Source organism: Prionailurus bengalensis, chromosome A1 (assembly GCF_016509475.1).
Source record: "Prionailurus bengalensis isolate Pbe53 chromosome A1, Fcat_Pben_1.1_paternal_pri, whole genome shotgun sequence".
In the NCBI taxonomy this organism is placed as follows: Eukaryota; Metazoa; Chordata; class Mammalia; order Carnivora; family Felidae; genus Prionailurus; species Prionailurus bengalensis.
The window spans coordinates 11,442,660-11,468,365 of record NC_057343.1 but is presented as its reverse complement, the minus strand read 5'-3'; the positions used below and the strand labels follow the sequence as shown (position 1 = coordinate 11,468,365).

General features: G+C 42.1%; 1 protein-coding gene across 9 annotated transcripts in view; it reads right to left on the bottom strand.

Moving 5' to 3' along the window:
- Positions 1–25,706, bottom strand: part of FRY (FRY microtubule binding protein) — a 445,796-nt gene that overhangs the window by 20,716 nt on the left and 399,374 nt on the right. For 6 of the 9 annotated variants that reach the window (XM_043576463.1, XM_043576388.1, XM_043576406.1 and 3 more), the window contains 10 exons: positions 22,995–23,069; positions 20,494–20,664; positions 17,130–17,138; positions 13,981–14,181; positions 13,267–13,428; positions 10,413–10,579; positions 8,725–8,914; positions 3,352–3,501; positions 2,120–2,218; positions 184–267 (listed from right to left, as the gene is read on the bottom strand). In XM_043576463.1, coding sequence (XP_043432398.1) covers positions 184–267; positions 2,120–2,218; positions 3,352–3,501; positions 8,725–8,914; positions 10,413–10,579; positions 13,267–13,428; positions 13,981–14,181; positions 17,130–17,138; positions 20,494–20,664; positions 22,995–23,069 — 1,308 coding nt within the window. The remainder of the gene's footprint in view (positions 1–183; positions 268–2,119; positions 2,219–3,351; positions 3,502–8,724; positions 8,915–10,412; positions 10,580–13,266; positions 13,429–13,980; positions 14,182–17,129; positions 17,139–20,493; positions 20,665–22,994; positions 23,070–25,706) is intronic. The other 3 variants (XM_043576397.1, XM_043576415.1, XM_043576454.1) reach the window with 1 other exon arrangement.

Here is a 25,706-nt window from a genome sequence, read left to right as displayed (position 1 = left end):
ACAAATCTCACAGTCATGCTTGGCTTGAACATCATTGTGTCTTACGCTACTGGCTTCTTGTGAATGTATGGGATGACCCCATTGTGCATCTTCCTTTCTTGTGTTCTACGCTTCTTGGGTGGGTCAAGATCAACGCAGGGTGTCAGAGCATGGAAAAGATAAATTCTAACAGGTTTTTATTACCTTTTCTTCCGAGTCCCCTGGTTGACAGGTAATTACTCCATCTCTTGATCCTCCTGCAAATGTTGCCTTACAATTTGCGAGCCACTGTTGTTAGAAAGAGATGCAGAGGTAAAATCAGTGATGCCCTGAAAACATTTTTGTCATCACTCCTGACAGGGAAAATCGACTAAGCTTCTAATCATGGTAAAATAAAATTTTGCTGCAATAACTTTTTGAAAGTATTTTTTTCTGGTTGAAGATGAACTATTTGAGATTAAAATATCTGTTCATATGGGTTCAGTGAGCTCACTTAAAAATATAATTTGAACATTGTGGTACATCGTTCCTGGAGAATGGTTTCATCGGACCACTCCTAGTTTGTGTATCATTTTGAAAAAATCATATACAGTTAGAAAACTTTCATATGATTGAGATTTGGAGATAAAAACCAATACTTCCTCACAGGATGGGTGGTACTGGACCATGAAACCTGACTCATGACCCACCTACCTCTCTGTTACGTTGGGTGGCTTCTCTGGGGGCAGGTCTGCTTCAATGTAAGAAAGGCTATTATAATAATAGCTCAGCTATTTAGAGATGCTACCAGCCTTAAGTACCTGGGATGGTAACCAATACAGATGTGAGAAGGAACCTCTGGACACAAAACAATAAGGACTGAAGAATTGAAACTTGCATCTGACATCAAAAGATTGGTTTGTTCACCAGGAAGGATGGAAGGATTACTTTTATTAACTGATGATGGAGAAAATGGGAAACAATGACCATTAAGGAGCCACAGGAGTAAAAGACAATGGGAATTGTTATTGCAGAGTGTTAGAACTCTTGCCCTTGGACAGATCATGAAAAGATTAATAACAAGAGCAACAAACATAAAACAAGTAACTTTGTGATGAATATCTTCTATGTATGAGGCACTGTGCTAGGCAGTTTACATACGTTATTTCTATTTAAAAGGCAATAAACATTGTGTTGTGTTTGAGGGCACGGACTTTGGAGTTCCATAGACCTGGATTTCAAAACCAATTTTCTACCTCTGAGCTAATGAGGATAATCATAGCAACTCCCAGGGTAGTTATGAGTATTACATGATTTAATTTAAGAAATTTAACTCTTATCAGGTAGTTGGACACATAGAAGGGACTCAGGAGATGATAGGTGCTACAACTATTACGATTGTTATACCCTTACAACAATTCTGCAAATTAATTGTTATCACTGTCTTACAGATGATGAATCTGAGATGAGGAGGTAAGTAATTTATCCCAGGTCACTAACCCTTAAGTAGCTGATCTGTGATTTGAACCCACATCCGATTTCAAAATCCATGCCTTTCCTGTTGTGCCTGGCATATTATAAGAAGCGTCCCACAGTCATTACACACAATTGCTTGTCAGAAATCAGGGGGTCCGCATGTCTGATGGAGGTTTCTGGATCACTTCTGTTCCTAACATTTTACGGTCTAGATCAGTGAAGGAAAGAGTAAAGAGCTGGAGTTGAGGCCAAGAGAAGCAATGGAGTCAGGGAGAGACAGCTACCAAGAGCAGTTAAGAGGAGGGGAGAGCAGAGATCTACCCCAGTGAGTTTCAGGAGAGGCAAACACTGGGAGGAAGTAATTAACAATTTTACATCTCTGAGAAAAGTTAATCACATTGACAAGGAGACATCGAGCAGATACCCATGTTTCCGTTTCCAAGTAGGGAAATTATGGAGCTAAAATGAAAGCTGATAATTTCTCTTTTGTAGTATCATTTTTGCATAATACATACTGTTAACAGTTCTACCAGTATTCAATTGTAGTCTTGCTAACAGAGGAATGGATGACGTTTTCTTCTCCCAAAGATCCTATCCTATATTAATCACAACACCTTCCCAGGGCCCATAAGTGGGTTCATTTGATTTTAACTGAAAGCATATGCACAGAGACACAAAAGCTTACCGAGAGAGTGGCCTCTTTTCTGTTGTTGTAGGTGTCCAAATATTCTTGCAGTTCTAAAACACTGAACTTGAGCTTGTCCAGAAGTCCACAAGAAAGGAGCTGAAGGCAGGAAAATAATTTGTATTAACACAACTAGAGAGATAACTAGACACAGGCATGGCTGTGTCAGATACAAAAGAGAAATATATTTAGAAATAATGTAAAGTAGGGACCAGTGGGTCCATTTTTAGTAAGCTGTGCAATGTGTAATTCTGTTCCACTATCAGCTGCAATTGTAATTGAATACTGGCTCGCTAATGCAAATCTCCTACAAAAATATCCGGTTTTCTCCATATCAGTGTAGACATTCAAGCCTTACCACATACTCCGTAGGAGCCCACATTAAGATGTACTCATTTGATGCACAAACTCTGATATCTTCGTCCAGCAATACTCCAAGTAGTGGGAAGACACATCTCCAAATAGACTTTTGAACTGATTTTATAGTTAATCTTTGCTTTAAATCATTTAAGATAGAATGATTTCTCCTATTGTATTCCGACCACTGAGTCCTTGGAGAGACTAATTCTTCAGAGACTTTTGAAATCAAAGCACATCCTCTTTGGTTCTAAACGTTATTAGTTCATTACTCAGCATATAAGACATCAGTGTGAGATGCATGGAGGATATACAGAAAGGTGACACACACCCCAAAGAGCTCACCACTCATGCAGGCTTAGACTTATATGTAAAGTCATGATTTAGCAGTCAGCCAGAGGATGCTTTACTTAACCCTCAACTTCATCACTTGCAGTTTGGGCTGGATGAATCCCTCCAGGGGGCAATCTCTCTCCACTTGACACTTGGGAGTAAGGAAAATGAGGACATGTTGCCTCTGGAGACCCATCTGGCTGGACAACTTGGCATGGTGGGGATGGGCTAGGTCAGCTCTGGGGGTTAGCTCATCACGTTCACAGCGGTCAAATCCAAAGATACTGGAGACAGGTGCCAAGGACACGGAGGGAGCATCAACGTGGATTTTTCTCCCAATTCCCTGAAATGACTTGGCCTTGGCTGGCAATGTAGAGTCATTACCATGCAGACTCCGGCCTTTGGGGGTCGTGTCACAATATGGTGCTGCTCACAAACACTGAGTGTCTTTCAAACAAACCACAACACTAGCATGCCACCTGTATGTTTCACACCCTAAGCTGGGCCCGCCATTTGCCACCACAGCAGGACTGGGTACTCACAGTCTCAGCGTCCACAAAGAGTGTAGGGCATTCAGAGCAGGAGGTGAGCATCTGAGAAGAGCTGACAAACTTGGACCCGATTCCCCGCAGATTGTCTCCAAGGTAACTGGCAGCATCACAGGTTAGGAAGCAGAACCTTTTCTGAATATTCTGAAAGGCAAAACAGTGACCATTTATAAAAACCGAGTTTTAACTTATATACCAGCAAAAAACTACTTTTAAATCTTTATGAAAACATCAAATGAGCATAGGTCCTCAGGTAGAGGCGGGGGAGATGGGGAGTAGAGTGAGTGTTGGTCTCAAGTCAAGTAGGTGATCACCCAGTGCGGGCAAAGTTTCTTCTTAAGGTGTTTCCGAGAGGGTGATGTTTACATAATCTTTTAAATAAATTGCGCTTTTCTTTTTGCTGATGGTCAGAGCTGGTCAGCAGTTTGAGTCCACCTCGCTCGTCTGTCAGATCAGCGAGAAGTTCCTGAGGTTACGTCAACGTGCGCAAGACAGAAAGGGCCATGCGATGTAACCCTTTCCTGTTCCCCAAGATCACAGCTTCTTGAGAGAGAGCACCAAAACAATGCCATTTGGATCTCTGGCAAATGAAAGTAAATGCTACATGGGTCCGGAATAGTATCTCCCTCTGAGGGTGTGTCTGGCAAGATGTCCATAACTGTGTCTTATAGGGTTGCATACACTGGCTCATTAACCCTCACCATCAGGCGAGGAAGTCCAGGTTAAGACACGACTTGCCTAAGGTCATGCAGCCAGTAAGTGACAGAGGAAGGGTGAGCCTGACCCCAGCGCTCACATTCCTTCCACAAATCTATGATGCTTCCTAGGAGGTAGGTCCTCCTGTACAGCCTGAGGCACAACTGGAATCAGGAAGAATCTGATTCACTGTGCCTGTGTCGGTGACAAAATGGGAACATTGTTTAGCCCCCAAACTTCCAACACACAGTATCTTTAACAAAAAGAACACAATGTTGAACCAAAAAATAACTTCAGTCCTAGGCACTGGCTTTCAAACTCAAAGAGATGTCATGCCTTTTGAGCTGTGGAATCTAGTCCGGGAGAAATCCTCTCTGCCCTGTTGTGAGCAAAGTAGAATGTCCCTACAACAACAGCAGGCTGGTTCTTTATGATTTACATTAGAAAAGTGCCAACTATGCTGCATATTCATTATTTTTTATTTAACATATATGAGAACCTTGGTATAATGTGTAGCATACATATTTGACTTAGTTTTATGTGCAGTTAGAAAAACTAAAAAACCCGACTGAACGTCAGAGCAGAGATGAAGGACAAGTGCCACGTGTAGCATCACACATCTAGTTGAAAGGCAGAGCTGGGAGTAGGACTCAGGTCCCCAAAGAGTTTGGGGTTCTTTCCATTTTACCTAAGGATAAGGTGAGGTCTGTGAACCTACCTGTCAGGGAGCTTTAGAGCCTCTTCTAAAGGCAGGTGGTATTTAGGGGATAGACAGTCATGTCCTCACCTAACTTCCATATAAACACATTGTATAATTTGGTGGCACTGTGTGACACAATGACGACATTAACACAGGAGCGGCAGGAAGGATGTATAGTGACTGAGACACTTGGGAAGATGTCCACGCTGGACCATTAGAAATCAATTTCTTGTTTTTAAAACCAAATTATTTTGGCAATTACCTCCTCTCTATCCCCTCCCAAATCCAACTAAATACAGGGAAATGTGGCCTTCAGACTCATAGGAAAATGCTGGAAAAGAGTAAACAGACATGGTGAGGACTGGCCAACAGCTTCGTAGACGGCATGTCCAAAATGTATTTCATTCCCAGCATATTTTATTTAATACCTGTTGTGTTATTAGTATTGTTCTCAATCACATAGCATTTGATGATAGTTGAGAAAGTTCTTAAGGCTAAATGTATATCAAAAACTCAAAAAAGAGGTACACATTTGTATGACTATTATTGCAGATAAGGTCCATAGGGATTTACCTAATGCATGGATGGAAAAATAAAGTCCAAACCTCAAAGTGCCCCTCAAGCCAAGGGTCCACCCCACCTCCCAGCTCGTGTTTCAACCTTCTGGTCTACTGGCATGAAATCAGAAACCATCTAAGATTTCCACTAAAAAAAGATTCCTATTCATGCTTCTTACATTTACTGAGCACCTATTGTGTGTTAGTAATGGTGCCAGCTGCTGGGAAATCAAAATCAGACACCATTACTCGCCCACTCTGTGGGAGACAGACAATAAGGAATTCTGATAGAATGTGACAAGCGTGACAGATGTAACCACGATATGCTCGGGACCCCAGGTGATGGGGAGGGAGAAAGAAGGAAGGGAAGGCTTCATTTGCTGAAGCGAGCTCCAATCAGGGGTCTGCATGTAACTGAGAGTACAGTAGAGGGCCAAGAGGAAATGGTCTTGCTGGGCAGCGGGAAAAGTATTGTTCGTGACTAGGAAATGGGGCACAAATAGCTAGTGACTATAATGAGAAAAAATGACTACAACAGCCAAACAAAAATTATTACCCAGTAACCATTATTTTAAAACAGAGTTTAGAACAATATAAAAAATAAACTACTTTGCTTCTAAATCCTTAACAAGTAAATTTACCTCAAATGGTAACTTTCTCATAGTTTGTGTTAGAATTTCAATCAGCTCAGTGTTAGAGTGTTTCTGGAATTCCTATCTCTCAGCAGCCTGTTTTTTCTGTCTTAAGCCTAACAGCCCCTCCAGCTCCCGGTTAATCACAAGACACAACCCTCGTTTTGTCCAGGCAGCTTTCTAAAAGATTTCACTAAAAGGAAACTGAAAACTGGGGAGAGAGCAGCACAATAACACTCAAAATGAGAAAGTGTAGCTGTTAGTACTATTGGTATGTAATTCTCCAAAAATGGGTCATAAGAAGGGCCACCAGACTCAAAAACAGACTTTACTTTTTATACTAATAGTGGCTTCCTGAATTTGAAATCTTTGAGGCAGATGGTCCTTTGTTTTCAAAATTTATTTTTAAGTTAATTTAATTTTATTTTTTAAATATAATTTATTGTCAAATTGTCTAACATACGGTGTGTAAAGTGTGCTCTGGGTTTTTGGGATGGATTCCCATGGTTCCTCGCTTACATACCGCACCCAGTGCTCATCCCAACAAGTGCCCTCCTCAATGCCCAGCACCCATTCTTCTCCTCTCCCCCATCAACCCTCAGTTTGTTCTTTTTTTAAATTTTATTTATTTATTTATTTATTCTCTGTGTTTAAGAGTCTCTTATGGTTTTTCTCCCTCCCTCTCTTTTTGTAACTATTTTTTCCCCTTCCCTTCCCCCCCATGGTCTTCTGTTAAGTTTCTCAAGATCCACATAGGAGTGAAAACACATGGTATCTGTCCTTCTCTGACTGACTTATTTCACTCAGCATCATACCTTCCAGTTCCATCCACGTTGCTGCAAATGGCAGGATTTCATTCTTTCTCAGTGCCAAGTAGTATTCCATTGTATGTATAAACCACATGGATAAAGAAGATGTGGTTCATTTTGCACTTTTAATAGAATTCCTTATTTTCCTGTCTTCCCCTTCTGCGATGGCTCTTCCTGAAGGTGATTAGTCGGCCCATCCCTCAGTCCAGCCAAGTGACTGTCCCTCTTTCATGATCTACTCTATAGAGCTCAACCTATAAGACAGTGTAAGAGGGTTCTACCTTGTCTGGCTGGTCACTCGCCCATTACTCACGTCTACTGAAAGTTGGAACTACTACGTAAGTCCCTTTTCACATTTCCCCTGCATTATTAGTGGCAATTCTGCTTTGTGAGTGAGCAAATACAAGTTTAGAAAAAATGCTAAAAGAAAGGCATTTTCATTAGTGGAAAATTGGAGTTCTAAAGAAAGTAAAAAGAAGCAGGGAGAAATACACCCATAATCTCATCACCCTGAGTAAACTACAGTGAAATGCTAGTGTATAATCTTCACTATTTTCTAGACATTAAAAAAATAGTACCCCCTCCCCCTCAGAAATAAAGCTTAAAAAAAATAAAAAAAAGGGGGGGCACCTGGGGGGCTCAGTCGGTTAAATGTCCAAGTAGGGCACAGGTCATGACCTCATGGTTCGTGAGTTCAAGCCCCGTGACAGGCTCTGTGCTGACAGCTCAGAGCCTGGAGCCTGCTTCGGATTCTGTGTCTCCCTCTCTCTCTGTTCCTCCACCACTCATGCTCTGTCTGTCTGTCTCTCTCTCTCAGAAATAAAGCTTAAAAAAATTAAAAAAAAACCCTACCATACATACTGGCTTTTTAAAACTAGTTTTCTCCTACACTGTATGGTAACCATACAAATCTTCACCCATAGCCTCATCTTCATGGCTAAGCATTACTTCCAGCCATGCCACTTTCCCAGACAGGATCAGCCTCAAATACAGCACACAGGGCTAGTTAATTCCAGCGATGACAGCAGACCTTCAGGGTTGCTTCAAAACAGGCCATCTTTCTCTTCTATTGATGCCCCTCCCACCTCCACCAATCGTTTGATGAAATTTAGAGAGCAAAAGTTCAGAGCAAGACGCACAGAGGAACCGACAGGTATTTGCACACCAACAGACAGGCAGGCATAAAAATAAACCTTCGATCACCCATCAGAAGTCAAGTTCCCTCCACCTCTTTGGTTCAGATGTTGTAAGTGTGTTTGGGGATAATAGCTGAAATCTGAAGGTGTCCACACAGAGGCTGCTACGTTGAGTTGTGTGCAAGATGCCACAGGTGCCTGGCGGAGGGATAGAGATCCAGCCTGCCCTCTGCTGGCCACACCCTGTGCTGCAATGCTCTGGAGGAAGGGACATCCGTTTCCAATTTGCACAAAGACACCATCTGGACTCGCCAGGCTGTGGCTCACCCAGGAGACGCAAACTATGACTGTTCATGTGTCCAGAAGCATCTATGAGGAGAAGCAAGTGTTCATAGCTATGGCTGACATGTTTAAGGAATTCATGCCGGGAAAGAGATAAAACACAAGAAAAAGATAAACATGAACAGTAAAGAAAAAAGGTACAGAAGGGGTCTAAGAGGAGTGCAGGATAGGCTCGGCAGATGATACCACTCGCTGGTTCTGACATCATGTCACGGTTGCCTGGGATCACGACATCAAGACAAGCCAGCATGGCAAAAGCGAACAGGACAGCGTGTGGACTCAATCATTTGGGGGCAAGGCCTTTGCGATACCAGTTTAAGAAGGTTGAGCAGATTACGGTTAAACAGAAGAAAGGCTGAAGTCACAGGCAACTGGGGGGTATCTGGAGGAGAAAATAATGCAAACCCAGAATGAAACAAGCACCCCTTCTGAAACTGGAAGCTAGCTGGCTCCCCTAAGAGACCTAGTCGTCTGAATTGCTAGTGAGGACCGTACCTTAAACAAGGAGGAGAACACATGAAATGTATACACAGCACAGGAGCCATCTGAGTCGCACATGAGCTGGTTGATGTGGCTGCGCCAGGCTTCCTCTGCATCGTCACAGGCCGCGGGCTGAAACGCAGCAAGGATGGCCGAGAAGAAGGGCGAGGGAGGGGGAGAGACCCCCCTGTCACCTTCTCCAAAGCTGCGAAAGATGAAAACAACCTGGTCAAGGAGTGACATCCTCATCCTTCACCGGGCTGTGTAAATTCTAACCCTGTCAGCTGTTCTGTCCCCTCCTCCCTTTGAGGTTGCTGTAGGGACTCAGCTCTCCTTCACAGCCCTTCAACGTTCTCTTCTGCTTGGAGGAAAGAGACCTTTCCTCTCTAGAATTTCTATGATTTCTCCCTTTCTGACCTTTTTTTTTTTTTTTAAGTTTTCTACACATTTATTTATTGAGAGAGAGCGAGTGAGCGAGAGAGCCAGAGAGAGTGCACATGTGCATGAGGGATGAGGGGCAGAGAGAGAGAGAGAGAGAGAGAGAGAATCCCAAGCAGGCTCCATGCTGTGAGCACAGAGCCCAATGCGGGGCTCCATCTCATGAAACATGAGATCATGACCTGACCCGAAATCGAGAGCCAGATGCTTAACCGACTGAGACACCTAGGCTCCCCCTGACCTCTTGGAGCCTCCAGCAACTGTCCCTCCCAGTGGCCATTCCCCACATAAACACACATAAACACTACTTGCCATGCTTTGGCACTTTTGATCCTTTTCATTTTCCATTATGAACCATTATAACAAACATTTTGAATCTTTTAACTTTTCCTTTGTGGGGGAGAGTATTAATGGCTGCACATGCATGAATGCTCAGGAGGAGAGGGAGAAGGGACAAAGGGAAAATTCAAGAAGAGAAACGCAGGGTGAGAGGGACTGAGAGGGACGAGGAAAGGGAAGATAATAAACACAAGTGAAAGGTCAGATTCTTCTGTGGGTATTATCACCATCAGCTTGCCCTTCAAAGACCAGATACTGCTCACCATAACAGAAGGTCTCTGTCTAGCCGTATCCAAACCTGTTTCGTTCTTGTCCACATTCAGAAGAGAGATTTTAGGATTCTGACTTTCTTTTCCAGAAGCCAATCTGTAGCCTTTATCACTTGTTATTTATTCTAGATGCTGCATTAGTGTTTTATCTATTCCTCTCTATTTTTGTCCATTCGTGTTCTCTGACTACAGCTCACTAGTCTCAGAAACATCAGTGACTAGGCTGAAAGCCACCCACTTAAAAAGAGTAGGTATTTAACTTATAAAGAGCTTCTTGTTCTTGTCTTTAAACTCGAAATGGAAAGAACTCCTCATTTCCAAGGCTTGCCAGTCTTGCTTATCTTCAAAGCGTGCAAAACCCGGACCATGTCCCCAGACCCCTTTTTGGCTTTTGAGTTACGCCATGGCTTTATGTTACTCTGTGTTATTCTACGTTACTCAATGGCTTTATGAGTCCCTGTGTATGAGTACCCTTTTCAGTTCCACACTTGGTTGCACGGCTCTGACCAGCCGAGAGCCCTCTGAGTCAGAAGCCAATTTGGACTCCTCATTAGGAAGTCCCAGCAGTGCCCACGTGACCTCACTTGAGATACAGTGAATACAAGGCAAAGTGCCAGGTACACCATCACCGCTCGTTTCCACCAGGGGCTTCTTTACCTTGCAAGAGTAAACTGGTCCAGTGCTCGATTGCCCTTTTCTTCTGCCTCAGTCATATCCAGGCTAAAGCTACCACTGCATTCGAAAGTTGCCGGGAGTTCATTAACAGAACTGGAAAGATCGTCCTCGTGCACGGCGGTGTCCTCCTCCTCCTGGACAGCTTCAGCCTGGAAGAAGAAAAAGAGGGAAGGATCCCCCCACCATGTGAGAATATATTTGGGAAAATCTATTCCACTGAAGGAAAAAATAAAAGTGACAAATCCTGAGAGTGATAGAAACTGGGGGCACTTATTTCCCAGCTACAACACAGTGAGTTTCTACAACTGGACTCGGGCATTCTCCGGACTACTGTTAATTCTTTACCTTCTTTTCATTCTTGTCCGCAATAGTTTGCAAGGAGGTTCTCAATAGATGGCCACATTTGACCCATAATTACGGGGGATATAAATGCTAAATACAGAGACCCCTCACATTTTATAGACAACTCATGTGTGGGAAAGGGACTTGCCTGACATCAGGGAGATAATCAGAGTGATCGGACTTGCTCTTTGCACTGTACAACCCTCACCTTCCAAAGCAAGCCTATCCAGAGGGAATTCTCTGATACAGAATTCCTTTACCTATGGCAACTGGAATTTAGAATCACCAGGGACCAGTAGAGTAAATGCTCAAGAAATACCTGCAGGGTGCATGAGTGATCCATAGTTGTTCACTGAGCCTGCCCCGTTCACAGGTCTTTCCATACTGGAAATCCTCTAAGACCCATTTACATACATGCTGTGCTCTTAGGGATACCCCCTGGAGACAACGGATGGAAGAGGCTCCTCTCACCTCGCTGTCAAATGTAGACTGAGCAGCGAAATGAAAGGGCTCTAGGTCAGGCAGAACTGGGATCAATGAGGGGCAGGAGAGAGACAGAGCAAGTAGAATGGAAAAAGAGGCTGGGTTTGAATGTGGGCCAGGGGGAGTCAGCTGGAGAACTGACTGTTCTTTATGAGAGGAAGGAAGGCAACTGGGTTACAGACCAGAAGAGGAAAAGAAGGCATCACACGCACACAGTTCAGTGAGTCATTTTCTTAAAAAACAAAACAAAGCAAGGCAAAAGAGAAATATATATGAATTAGAGCATTATCACAGGTTGCTATCCGGCCACCCAGTTAGTATTCTGACTCTAGGATTAATAGGGAAATTAAGAGGAGTGTTTAAAGATATGGTAGGGAAACAAGATATCTCATGTCTTTGAAGGAATTGCTCATAAATGCGGAGTTTCAGAGGCTTATCCATATCTGGTTTTTCCTGCTTTTTAAAAACTACGGTGGTGCCAACGAGACTGACTGCTGGTGACTGGTCTGGGTTATGAGTGCACATAAACTTAATCTATTAGGGGAGGGCTGAATTCTTACAAAAATCTCCTTTCTTTTCTTTTTCTAACATCACGGCTGTATTACACCCTGCAGAAACCCAGCTCGTGGGGGAAAACAGAGACAGCCTTTCAGAAATTAGACTTAACTTTTCCTTGACAGAATTAGATGATTTCTGTGTGAGTCCATAAATATATTACCACTTAGGTAGTGCTTTCTAGGAGAAATCTATGTAATTTAGCATTCAGACTAGAAAAAATGGAGAAAATGACTATTCTAGGATTGAGGAATAACAAACACTAATAACTTCACATTTATTTTGGGGTGTCCTTTTCATGAAATTTATTAATCTTAGGATTCTGGAATTTTAATCACAGACAAGTTTCCTTTCTGGGCCTTTTTTTTGGCTAAAAAAGGACTCCACTGACTCTAAGAATTTGACTATACCCCTTTGGCAGTGAGGCTCTCTTAGAAATCATTCTTTAATCTTCAATATTTTTAAGTGATTGCGATTTGGGTGGTTGTCCTTGGTTTGAAGGACATAGATTTCCCTCGGTCTCAATCTATTTTAAGTCCACTATAAAAGAACATACAACAGCCAGCATTATAGTTTCTCCCACTAGAAGTATCAGAAAGAATATACTTTTATGTATCTTAAAAATTGCTTTTATAGTTTTCTCTTTCAAACTTGTACTGCCAAACTCAGCAGAAGGAAGTTTTCTCTTAACAGCAGTAGGAAGTTATTTTGGTATTTCCAGTATAAGAGAATAAAATTCTATACTGACGGGCATAAATGTGGGCACTTATGTGAACCCAGTGTGGGAGTGGGTAGTTTTATGGTGATGATATTGTAGGGAAATTTGATAAAATCAACTTTAAATGGAATGTACATTGTTAGCTTTTTAAAGACCTGACCTTTTAAATAAGAAAACTGTATCCGTTACTTGCTTCTCTCCTCAGTCTGGCTAGGACGGTTTTGTGCAAATCTGGCATAATATTGTGATCAACACTGAAAATTCCAATAGTATGCCAAAAGGCCAGAATGGAATCAATGCACAGATTGTATAGCTGGTTCCTACATAGGAAAAAATTTCCCCAAAGACATGCATACGCCCACTCCTCACTTAGCATATTGTTTTACAAAAGTCATGACAAAGAACAGCAGTTTCCAAGTCACAGCCATCTCAGACATATGCCGATTTGTTTTGCCATTAATCAGCAGTGTTCCTGCTGTATGGGAAATGCCAAGTGTTCCGTCTGAAAAGGACCTCAGATTGAATCTCTTTCAGCCAACAAGAAGGTGGCTGCTCATTTGCGAGAGGGAAACCGCTTCAAAACAGAGGCTCAGGTGCGCAAACTCAAGTATTTCAGAAAAGCAAGAAAGAAAAAGATAAAGGCAGTCTCTCCACTTATAGCCCCCCAAGATTTCTCAGCAATTTGCAGGTACTTTTTCTTTAAGTAAATTGCCATCATAATTGCCCAAATCTCTTCACCTTGGAGCCCTCAGAGATCTGCAGATTATTCATGTCAGACAGAGCCGCGTCAAAGCTAGCCATTCTGGTGCTAAAGGAATGAGGGTCGGCAGGGGTCATGTCACAGGCCGCGGCGAGCGATTCCAGGGGGTTCGTCTCCTCGGAAGGGGAACGAGTCATGATCTGTTGAGAAAGCGGAGCCGGTAAAAGACAGAGTAAAGTTTCTCTAAAAGCTCGAATTATTCTCTACGTAAGAGTACAAACCACTGCCCGAGCCGGTCGTTGGCTGACGGGTATCATTTAACGTACGTATTTCGCTACCGTTAGAACTGACACACGGCAGCTGGCAGAGCAAACGATGGCCCAGAACTGGAAAACATGAACACTCGTATCTGCAGATAACCACATCCAAACGTCTCACTGTTAGACTGCCTAAGACTTCAGATGTCTCAGGAATTTTTAAAAAGGTTCCAGCCTCATAAAAGTTATTTGAGAAAAGTCCAGGCCTGAACAGACTCGATGCCATCGAGGGCTTATAACAAATGCCCCAGTAGTTGTGTCTGTTGGCAACCTAGAGGCAAGAGGCACGTTACAATCGGTTGGACGCCACCCGACGTTTCGGATTTGGGTTTAGCAGCGGTGGAAAGTTTCTTTAGCAGCGACTGGAAACCATGCTTACTGCTTCAGTTACGAACATAGTCTCCCGTCTCCTATGGTGGGAAGGTTTCTACTTACTAGGTCTGAATGCTCCAGGATCTGGCTGGTTGTGAGGTCCTCCTCTTCGGAGGACTCGTCAGAATCCTCACGGTTCATTTTGTTGAGGCTGGGAGACCTTCCTGCAAGTGGGTTCTCCTCCAGAAGCTGCCTGTCACACTTGTCCAAGCTATCCAGAGAACGCCTGCGCACTCCCCAGTTGAAATTGTCCATACTCTCACCCTGAAATCATACCAGCAGCTGGTTTTTATGCCAGGATCTTCCTGCACTTAACACCTTCACACATCCAGTTAAGTCATAATCATAGCTTAGAAACAAATGTTTTCATGACGAACTCTCAAGCTCTCGTCTACCTTGGTAGCAACCAATTTGTTCACATGATGTGGAAGGTAGTGAAAGCATACTGTTTTCACCTAGATGCGTATTAACTCTCAGAGAGAAGCACTGCACGCTTCTCCATGGCGTGGCGGGTAGTATTATATTTTTTAAACTGTGACTTTGGTAAACCCTATAATGACCTGTGTTTCCAAAAAGCTGTAAGAAAGAGACCATTAATATTAAAACAATCTCCAAAGAGGTGTGCCCCCCTCCCCGGCCCGTTTAGTACTATTTTCAGAAGGAGAAAAAGTAGGAGCTATGCTGTAGCACATTCCACATCCCTTGGGTATTAAGTAGAAGAGCATTCATTAGGTAAACATTCCAGCCTGTTCCTGCTACAGCGGTTTTTGCAGATCAAATGCGGAGTTAAAAGAACATCTGAGAGCAGCTGGGCGAAGTCTGACGGATCATGCACTACGCAGAGGCCAGAGCAGTGTGGCTTGACTTTTGCTTTAGGCTCATCTTTAAGTAATTGTCCCAATGTGGAAATGAGATGCTTTCCTGAGATGACTGACTTGGTCCCAAGCACTATCGCTGACTTGTACCTTTTAATTTACTGACAACCGTGCTAAGTGGCAATCCAAGTGTTCAAGCTTCTAGTTGTATCTCAGACTTGCTCTGCTAACCATCTGATATTAAGTATCTTTGTCCACACAAAATCTTTTCCTAGAAAGGAACTGGGGTTTTATTTTTCTCTGTGTTAAAACAGGAATAAAGCAAGGGAAATAGTACGCAGCCCCCTGATAAGCGAGTTTTAACCTACACGAACAGGGAATCTAAACAAAATCTAGCCCAGAATCCTTTCATTTATTGGTCATGTGAAACACTGTCTGATGGGTCACTGAAATAAAACAACTTTTTCCGGTGACAGCTCAGTGACTAGCATAACCGTATAATATGAGAGAGGCAAATCACTGTTAAAATTAGAATCATTAAATTTATTACTCTTCCTCTGGTTTAAGGATCTATTTCTCCTGGATCTGAATGAAGCACACCTTGCCATTCTCATAGATGTCTCACAGAACAGACGCTTAGCTTTTCCAAAGTCTGTTTTGGCTATTCATGGTGGAAGGCAACAGGTAATGATCCTGAGCACATTCTGGATATGATACAGAAATTATTATCATTATTGATCCCCATGCGTGATGTTTATGATTGTTCTTAGGACCGTCTGATTATGAAAAGGAGACATTGAATATGATTTCCATATTCTGTACCTATATCTGCTGTCTTATCTGTATCTATACCTTTATCTGTATCTGCTGTGATAAACTGTCACCAAATAATTTTTTTTTCCTAGTGGAAAAGGTTAACTGTTGTGCTGGGATTTTAAAATAGCTGTTTCAGTGAAAAAATGAAATAAAAAATGTGGAGAGGCAAGAATACGGGAGAGAAAAAGAAATCGCAATGTGTGAAGAAGTTAAAAAGATTGAAAGAATAAGAGTACAGAGAAAAAAGACTGTGCAGATTACTGGGAGAAATACACAAAATATGAATAGAAAACATAAATCCTAACGCCGATTCTTGTGCATCCAATCAGTGGATCGGCTGGATGAACTATCTTGGATGACAATTCTGGAAGTCTCCGGCACTGAGCCCGAGACAGAACCATGAGCTTGCAGAGAAACATGGACGCCCAGGGGCAGGGAATGCTACACCGGGCAAGGATGATGGCTCATACTGATATAACTGCACCTCTGGTGAAGACCCGGCTGGACCAGGCATGAGAAGTGGGGTTGTAAGGGAAGGCTTCTGTCGCAGGAAGAATAGTGGGATGTCTTTCTGGAGGATACGATAGCTCTCCATTAGAGGGAACGGTGTTGAAACTGTTACTGCGGTGGAGGCTGAAGAACTGAGATGCAAGAGTGCTATTACCTAGCTCAAGTGTGTGTGGTGATTAAAAGTCAACCCACAAGGTCAAAACAGTGTCTTACTGATTACGTCAGATTTTTCTATGTGTGAGAAAATTTAGGAGATGGCTAATTATTCAAGACAATCTGCGTATGTCAGCTATCAAACTTAACCACTCAGGATTTGTACTGAGATAAGTACTAGTGACTGAACATTCTAGAAACGTTGGAAACACTATTCTTTGAAATAATTTTTTTTCCACACTAGAACTCTGTCAGGTAAGAATTATTGGTGAAGGGACATAAGTGCACTGTGGTCAAAATATATTTGCCCAGATATGCCTACTCAGAGTAAGTCTGACACGGCAATGGATAGTAGGGTGACACAAGTCAGTATGCCCAGGACGGTCCTGGCTTATGCCTGTTTCCTGGGTGCCATTATTATTAGGACCCCCTTTTGAGAAATGGTTCTCATCTGGATGAAACTTTATACAGTTGCCATACAAAGACAGCTCCTAATTCCTGGAAAATAAGCAGATCTGCTTGGAAGTGTTCGTGGTATACTGTCGGATGCCGCTTGTTGACTTCACCTTTAATTAGAGAAGGTAACAACACAACAAATTCCGTTGTGCGGCTGCCTTCTCAGGCATTATAAGATTTCCATGGATCCTATTTAAACCTCACTTTCTCTCAAGAGATATAACTATGCAACTTCCAGACTAGATTTTAAAATTGTCTTGTATTTATAGTTTGGAAACTATTCCCATCCTGGAGCCACAGAGAAAAACACTTTTTGTCTCACGCACACCTCAATGTAAATATGCGCGCAGATAGGCATACATACGCTAGAAGGGAGGAAGAAAAGCAATTATGTTGTTATAAATCTGCGACGATGCAAAACATCTACTTAGCGGATCTGAATGAAACATAGCATCATCTTACCTGCAGTTCCTTCGTAGCGGATTGAATGGACAGAAAAACAAATAAGAGGTCTATTTAAAACGATAATATTAAAGATACTCAAGTGCATTTATCTTAGTTTTAACACAACAGCAACAAACAGTGCCAACGATATATACTTCATTTGATGCAACTTAAAAAAAAAAAAGGTAAAGATATACAAACCCCCAAAGAGAAATCAGTACCAAGCACCAGCAATTCCAATCCTCTTAGGGGCAGATGATGTATCTGGGGTAACAAATCATAAATACGATTTCTGAAACAGCTTGTCACTTCAGTGACTGACACCTTGTGCTCCTCAACGCCCTTTTTTTGGTGGGGGGGGGAGGAATGCTTAAATTTTTCTTTGTGAGCAAATTGTTCAGTGTTGTGGGGAAATGAATGAGGCTCATCAACTGGGAGAAAAAAAGGTGGCATCACCTGATCCATCTCACGAGGCTAGTGTGTCATCCTGGTGTGTTTGCTGCTAATGTGCAATTAATAGCAAGGACACGGCACCTTCTAAAGATTCTAAAAATTTCAAAGGCAAACCTTACAGATAGGAGTCAGTAAATTCTGAGACTATTTAATGAAAAGGGACAGATCTAAAAAAAGTTTTTTTTTTTTTTTTTTGATCATTGTGTTTTGCTCTAGATGCCAGATATGCTTGGCTTTCTCAGATGAGGATATGCTGGAATTATTCACCAATGACAGTACAAAGGAATGCCTACTATGTGCCTGACACTGTGCTAGAAGCTTTCCAGAGGTTCTTACCTAATCCTCACATCAACTCGGTAGGCTATTATCATACCCACTTAATAGCTGAGGAAGCCAAGAGCTAAGTCAGGGGCAGAGGTGAAATTCAAAGTTGGACTTGCCTGACCCTAAAGCTCGAGCATTTTTACTGCACTACCCTGTATGCTTGCTAGAATCCCTTATTATAATCTTATTGAGAAGTACCAAAATATTCTCAGATGGTTTATTTTATTTGGATGAAATACATACTTTCACACTCTTAAGTTTCTTTCTTTTTTTTTTTTTTTAAGTTTTATTTATTTATTTTGAGAGAAAGAGTGTGTGCGAGTGGGAGAGGAGCAGAGAGAGAATCCCAAGCAGGCTCCACACTCAGCATGAAGCCCAAGGCGGGGCTCGAGCTCATGAATGGTGAGATCATGATCTGAGCCCAAATCAAGAGTTGGACGCTTAACTGACTGAGCCACCCAGGAGCCCCCACGTTCTCAAGTTTCTTATAAAATCTTAATTATATAAGAGAAAATGATCACTATGATTTTGTAGTTCTTGTTTGCTAGAATAACAGAATACTAGAAGTCAGATGTAGCATTCATTATTAACTGTCCCCCAAAGCATTAGTATATTTATTTTCAAGTGAGTGGCACCTCATATTTTCCTTCCTTTATTTTTACAGAAATTAAATTTGTTCAGAAACCGTGTCTGATTCCTCCACTTGACGTTACTCCTGCCAGGTCACGTCCCATAAGACATTTTTTTTTTTTTTTTTAATTTTGGCTGAGACTGGAAAATGATGCCTCTCTTGCTTCATCAAAATTTCCCTCCTTACTTTAACTTCCAGAGTGAAGAGGGTGCCTAAGCATGAATTCTAGGCCAAGAACAAAAATTAGGTCAGTGGTCCAGATCAGGGAGCTCATCTTCGGACATCCCATATAGCTTTGGCTCAGAGACGTTTTGAAAGTATTCTAAACAGTTGTATTTTGGCTTAGACTTTTTAAAACAATCCTCACCACATTTAGTGATTGATTTCTTTATCACTTATTTATTAAAAAATTTTTTTTAATGTTTATTTTTGAGAGAGATAGAGACACAGAGTATGAACAGGGGAGGGGCAGAGAGAGAGAGAGAGAGAGAGAGAGAGGGAGGGAGACACAGAATCTGAAGCAGGTTCCAGGCTCTAAGCTGTCAGCACAGAGCCCTATGCAGGGCTTGAACTCACGAGCTGTGAGATCATGACCTGAGCCGAAGTTGGACGCTTAGGTGACTGAGCCACCCAGGCGCCCCTCTTTATCACTTATTAAGGTTAACAGTAGAAAAACTCTGCAGTACTTTTTAGTGGTTCTAGGATAATTCAAGGTGAAAAGCTGACACTTGCTTTAAAGGTGTTTTACAGCTAGCATCTTTATATTCTTTAATGACTGGGTAGGCTAAACTTGTTTTCTACAGAAAAGAAGAGGTAGAGAAAACACTCTTCTTCATCCTGGGGACAGAATTCTCCCCAGACATCCAGGGTAGGCCTTGGCCGGGAGGAACAAAAGCGGAGAGCTCCTTGGCCTTACCTCAACATAAGAGGATTGGTCCACAGTCCCATCCTTTTAGGGAAGGTAGGCAGCTACCGGAAGTACCGTTTCCCACAAGTTTCTAGTTGAGTCAGGAGATGCATACCAGTCACGGGATAGGTTAAACTTTGAATTTGGGCCTCCATTGTAACTGTAAGACTGGCAGAAAGCCCTTTCTTTGTCTGGGAAAGACAGTGCATTTAGCTGAACGTGAGCCTCAGGATGTGAAGTAACACCAGGAGCCGGCTCCTTATCAGGCATTTTTAGGTATGCCAGTCTCCCTTTGGTCAGTTTTGTTTTCCTCCATGAGGCGGAGACTTTCCCCAGCTGGAACGTGCCTCTAAGCTACTGAAATGAGAGGGTCACAGTGATGCCCCTCCTTCCAATCCCAGTTTTCAAACACATGACTCATAACTGAAAGCATCCTATCACCATAATTATCATTCAAATCCACAAATCTGCATTGGCCGGTTGAGACATGAATTCAGCGGCTCCGGGTGTCGGGGACACGAGCTAGCAGCCTAGAGCAGAGCAAAGAGCTCTCGGGTGCACTATATCCTGTTGCAAGTTGTGATTTCATCAAACAGCACAACAATGCTGGAGCCCCGAGGCTCCCTTCTCAGGTCGGAGCAGGCAAGCTTTGAAGTAACTGAATCAGAGTAATTTCACTTTTAAAATAATTAGACTCTTGGCAAGTTTTGCCCAGGTGCCAGCGAACAGGCTCAGAACCTGAATGTGTTTGTGATTTTTTTTTTTTTTTCTTTTAAAGTTCACCTTTGGACTGCACACACACAGTCTTTGTGTGGTCATTAAACGTCAGATCCCTGCCATTTAGAAAGAACTTGGCAGCTTAAATGCTGTGGACTCAGACAGGAAGGGTGTGGTAACTTCTGCCAAAGTTAAGCTGCTGTCCTTTGGATAAGTTGATTGAAAACAAAGTCTACAGCTTCCCAATTAAAGAGTCTGTTATAAAACCTGATCAGTTAGCAGGTAAAAAGAAACTTTTCGTTAGTCAAGGCAAGGCTGAGGGGGGTATTTTTACAGAGAATATACTGTACCTCTCCATCCTCCAGCTCCACATCTAGGAAATCGAAGTCCCTAAAGACTCTAAACTGCTGCTCGCTGTTTGTGTCATCCATGTTCTCCTGCTCCCGGGCGCCGTCCTCGGAAGACACCAAGCTCGTCTGGTGCTCCAGAAGGTCCAGATCCCCACACGATGAGAAGATCACCTACGAATCGCAAGAGTCCTCTCCTGAGAGACGGTTCTCCCTTCGGTTGTTTGTGCTATAAAAACTGCAACTGGCTGTTCGTGGCCATCTATTTCGAGTACACACCTAATTCCTTAAGTGGGTATTTTTAGAATGTTCTTTTAGTATTTATGTTGGACAGGTGCCTTCAGATTAAACTCATTGCAAAGACGCAAGTTCACACAGGAGGAGAAGGTTCGAGTCATGATGCTGCTTCTTAATGAAGACTGGATCCCATCGGAGCGCGCGTGTGTGTGTGTGTGTGTGTGTGTGTGTGACAACTGAGTGTATATTCACAAACTAGAGCAGCCAAGAAATTTTCCACTGTTTCTGAACTGAGGTCAGAAATTGTACACATGCACATACACTTTACATGCATATTATCACATAATATTTTAAGGGCTACTGATACAAAGATAGTTATTATAGAATGGCCTGTGAGTACAAAGCATTTAACCCTTTCAGAGATAAACCAGGAACCAATAAAGAATAAGACACAGAGGACAAATACTACAGTCCTTGCTCATTTGAATTACAGACGAGTATGTGAGCAACCATGCTCGTAATTTATACCTAAATTCCCTTCCTGTTGGTATAAACGGAACAAAACTTTTTTTTTTTTTTTCCTAGTAAGACCTCTTGAATGTTAATAATCTTAGAACCATCTTCTGTGTTTGGTTTTTTTTTCCCACTGGGACATTTTAGTAGAACTTTGTAGAAATAAACTGTAAGTGGACCTCAATGTTTTGCTATCCAGTCTCTCCTGAACATAGATTGATATTAAATAAAAGTGAACGGTATGATTGTTTTTAGCCATCATAATGTCTATCTAGTCTTCCTTGAGCAGGCAAATCGTTTGTACTTATTTAATAGAACAAGTGCCTCTCAGAAGTAAAAAGAATGAATGGATTTGAAATGTCCCCCTTTCCTCCAGTGTTTAAGAACAGTCCTGTGACTTGCACTATGTTCTCATGCAATGGCCCGCGACACACAGTTTGCTCAGGGATTGCAAGTGGGTCTAGGAGAGAAATAGCACTGAAGGCCAGGCAACTAGCTCGTGAGAGACGCGGCTAGAATGCAGGCTTCCTCGGTTGAAGGCCCTTCTTCCCAGTTAGCACTGCCTCTCTGACCGACCGGCAACATACTCTGGGTAAACATTTCCAGCACGGAAGCAGGCAGTTGAGATCTGAGGAGGACGCGCCAGCCAGAATGGCAATAGGAGACGGTCCTCCCTGGAGGGCCGCTCCGCAGAGGGAAAGGGCGCTTGTCACTCTCCCTCCTCCCACCCTGCCACTGTCACCTCGTCCCCTCTGCCCTCAGGTCTCAGGAGCAGCAACAAACCCACTGATCTACTGATCATAAGCTGAGCTTAGCTGCTGGCTGGCAGGGGCACGTTCCGGACGGTAAGAAACACCCATTTGCACTTTAGCAAGTATTTACGAGCCTCTAACATTTCACCTGCTCGTAAACTACATTAATAGATACATTTTGAGGTTTCAGAGACAGCTCCCCTGAGCAATTGTTTGCTAATTCTTACTTCATTTGGGAAATTAGTTAGATATTTATTTTTTATTAATAACAAAGAGGCTGAGATACACCGGTGAAACCAGACCCTGAGATTTTTATTGCTTTTGCTATGATAGTCTCACAGACAACCTGAATTAGCTAAATTTTATAAAAGCTAAATTTTACATTAGCTAAGTTCTAATACTGTGATTATTCATTTATTCCAAAGCGCAATGGCATGTTGTTGTTTTAACTGTAACATCAGTGGATGTGTGTAAGAGAAAAAAACTATAATGATATATCATTATTTTGATCCCTATTCTGCATGAGTCAAATAATGACATCATAGGAAGGGGTGTGCATACGCAGAGTAAAATTATACCCCAAAAGAATGTATATTAAATATGGTGCAGGAGATAGTCATATATATATTTTTATTTTTATATTTTATTATATGTAATAAATAATTATATAATTATATATTTTATTTATATTTAATTAATATACATATACATATTAACGTAGTCTGGGCATATTTATAACAAAATGCAAAGAATTTTAAAAAATGAAAGTAACAGTGCTATTTACAAACTAGAGCAAATAGCTAACAAACTTGATTCACTGTTTCTGAATCAAGTGAGATTAAAAATCTTAGTGTGGAAAGAAATAGCCTATGAGTATGATCTAGTATGAGTATGATGGTGGATATCATACCTGTAATTCATAGAGGACTTCTCTAAAGGTAAAAAGATCAAAGGTAAAAATGATATGGTACCAACATAAATGTGATATATGATGGAACTTACTGATGGATTTTTGCTTAATCCTACTTCTTGGCCACACAGAGAAAGGACGTGCACCAACTTCTCTTTTGTCCTCTTCTGGAAAAGAGACACACAAACACGTTTTAATCATGGAGTTCTGTGATCAAATCTGTTTCCATACTATAGCTATTAGCCACAAAGGGCTATGGCCCCCGAAATGTGGTGGGAATTGAGATGTAAAATACACAAAGACTTGGTATGAAAAAAGAGAATGCAAAATATCTCATTAATATTGCAAACTATTGGTTGCATATTGAAGTAATAATGTTTGAGATATATTAGGCTAACTAAAATAGGTTATTAAAATTGATTTTACCTATTTCTTTTTACTTTTTTAAAAAAGGCAACTTTTACAAAGTTTAAAAACAAGACACACACTATGTTCCTACTTGACAGTGCTGATCTACATTTTCCTGAGGGAGGGGTGTGAAACTCAGCAGATATTGGTGACTCCCCTTGATAATCTCTTCTTGTCTGTTACAACTTCCAGCATTAGCGAGGCTTTCCTTTCACCTAAATTAAATCTATTATGTTCTAGCACACATTTATTTTCCTCAGATGGGAGAATAACTTTACTTTCTGCAGCATTAAAGAATTCAATTATCTGTAAGCCATATTAAGTCTTTCTCAATTTATTCTCCCTAAAGTTAAACAGATTCAATTCCTTTTGCTTTTCTTCATGAGCCTTATTTTTCAGCCACTTAAGCATGGAGATTCTTCCATAAACCATCACATTTTCCAATGACATAGATGAACTAGGTCTCGGGATAATTGGAGAGTTGAGAATAAAAAGGAAGAGTAAGCCAGAGCCTAAAAAATGTTAATTACTTCAGAGATGCTCTTAAAGCAATCTTTCTGACCCTGTAAAATGATTTTTCCCCTTTAATCTGATTTAAGTTAACGTGGAGACTGCTTAGGAGGCCAATAGTGCTCATAGCTTTTCTTTCTTAATGGAATTTGGCTCACTGCATTCTTCTTTCCACATTATAGAAGGGACACCCAATACAGTATTTTATCAAGGCCAAAGACAGGAAGACCTTAATGTTGGAGAATGGCAAGAGATTTGCTAAAATATTTCCCTAAGTTTTAGTGGGCATCTTACAACTCGGGGAAGGAATCCATACAGAGGAACATGGGTGTTGGGATGTCTATTTTTCTTCTCTTTTCCAAACCCCTAAGAATGTATAGTAGGCTCTCTTACTCAACAGCTCAGTGAACCCTTACTGAGAGCCAGCCATGTTCCAGCAGGCCCCGTGCTATATATTCCACTCCTCCAACCTTGGAGGGTGAAGGTGAGTCCTGCACGTGTGCAAAGTGTTCTCTGCTCAGCGCCCACCCATTTGGCCTTCTTCCAGTAATACGGTCCCTCTTTTTATCTCAGAAACAGCTCCTCTCCCACTGTGGGGCTTTGCCTCCCTCACACGTGCAGCAAGAGTCCTTCTAGAATTGCTTCAGATGTTGGGAAGGGAATGCCTTTGACCTGAAATCATCGGAGCCAAAGACCATATAAATCTGGAGCTGCTCAAAGTTTTTGGTGCTTCATAAGAGAAGAGTCTGCCTCAGAATGAAATCACTGGAGAGGAAAGGAGGGCCAAGACTGGGAAGGGAAGGCGAGGACAGTGAGAAGGGCAGAGGGAGTCTAGGGACCCAGTTCCTCATTTTGTGTACTAGAATCCAGCTGTGCTTGAAGCCAAGCCATGAGAGTTAATAAATTCCTTTTCCACTTAAGGTGATTAATGTCACCAAAGAGGTCTGAATAATGCAGAGGTTTTACTCGATGGCAAGCCTGATGACATTAATGCAGTTGCCCATTGAGCAAATACGGTCTTAGGCTGTACTAAGAGAGAGATCTACAGAGAGAGAACTACAGAGAGATCCAGCGTCCGGTTCTGCTCCACATAGCTCAGACTGTCCATGGAGACCACTGGAGTGCATGCTTAGGGGACAGCAGTCAGAATGGCGACTGGAATGCAAAGTGTTTGCACCTTTTAGAGAAAGTACAGGCCTCCCCAGTATTCATTCACAGAGCAGCAGGAAATCTGACTACTTTCCACCCTCTTTTTCCTTTCTGATTCCTTAGCTTCACTCACTAGTCCCTTCCCTCCCCCTTCCCCTCTCCATCAAGGTAAGAATTTAGATCATTTTACTGGTCTAAAAAGCAGTGTGGGTAGATTCCTGTGGTTCATCGCTTACGTATCTACCTCCCAAACCAAGGGCACACTGTACACACTGTATGTTAGCCAATTTGACAATAAATTATATTAAAAAAAAAAAAACTTCAAACAATAAAATAAAAAGCAGTGTGGCTTGAGGAAGCAACCGGAAGGGCAGATTCTGCATTCTTATGAAGCCCTATCGTATAGAACTGGTTGGGAGAACTAAGGATATAGTCTTTGGAGAAAAGAGAACTCACTGGAATGAGTGGTAGAGGGGAGAGGGTTTCTTTATCTCTCTGAAGGTGAGAGATCAGATTTCATTTCCTAAGTCTAAAGAGAGCTAGGACCAATGGGTAGCAGTGGCAAATGTCAGACTTCAACTCAATGAAATGAGCTGTTCCAAGATAAGACCGGGTCCCTTGGGGTGCCACGGGATACTCATCACTGAAGTGTTGATGCCTACGTGGGCAATGCCAGGATGGTGATGGAGGAACCCGGGATCACATGGGCAGTTGGGCTCGAGAGGTCTCCCTGAGCT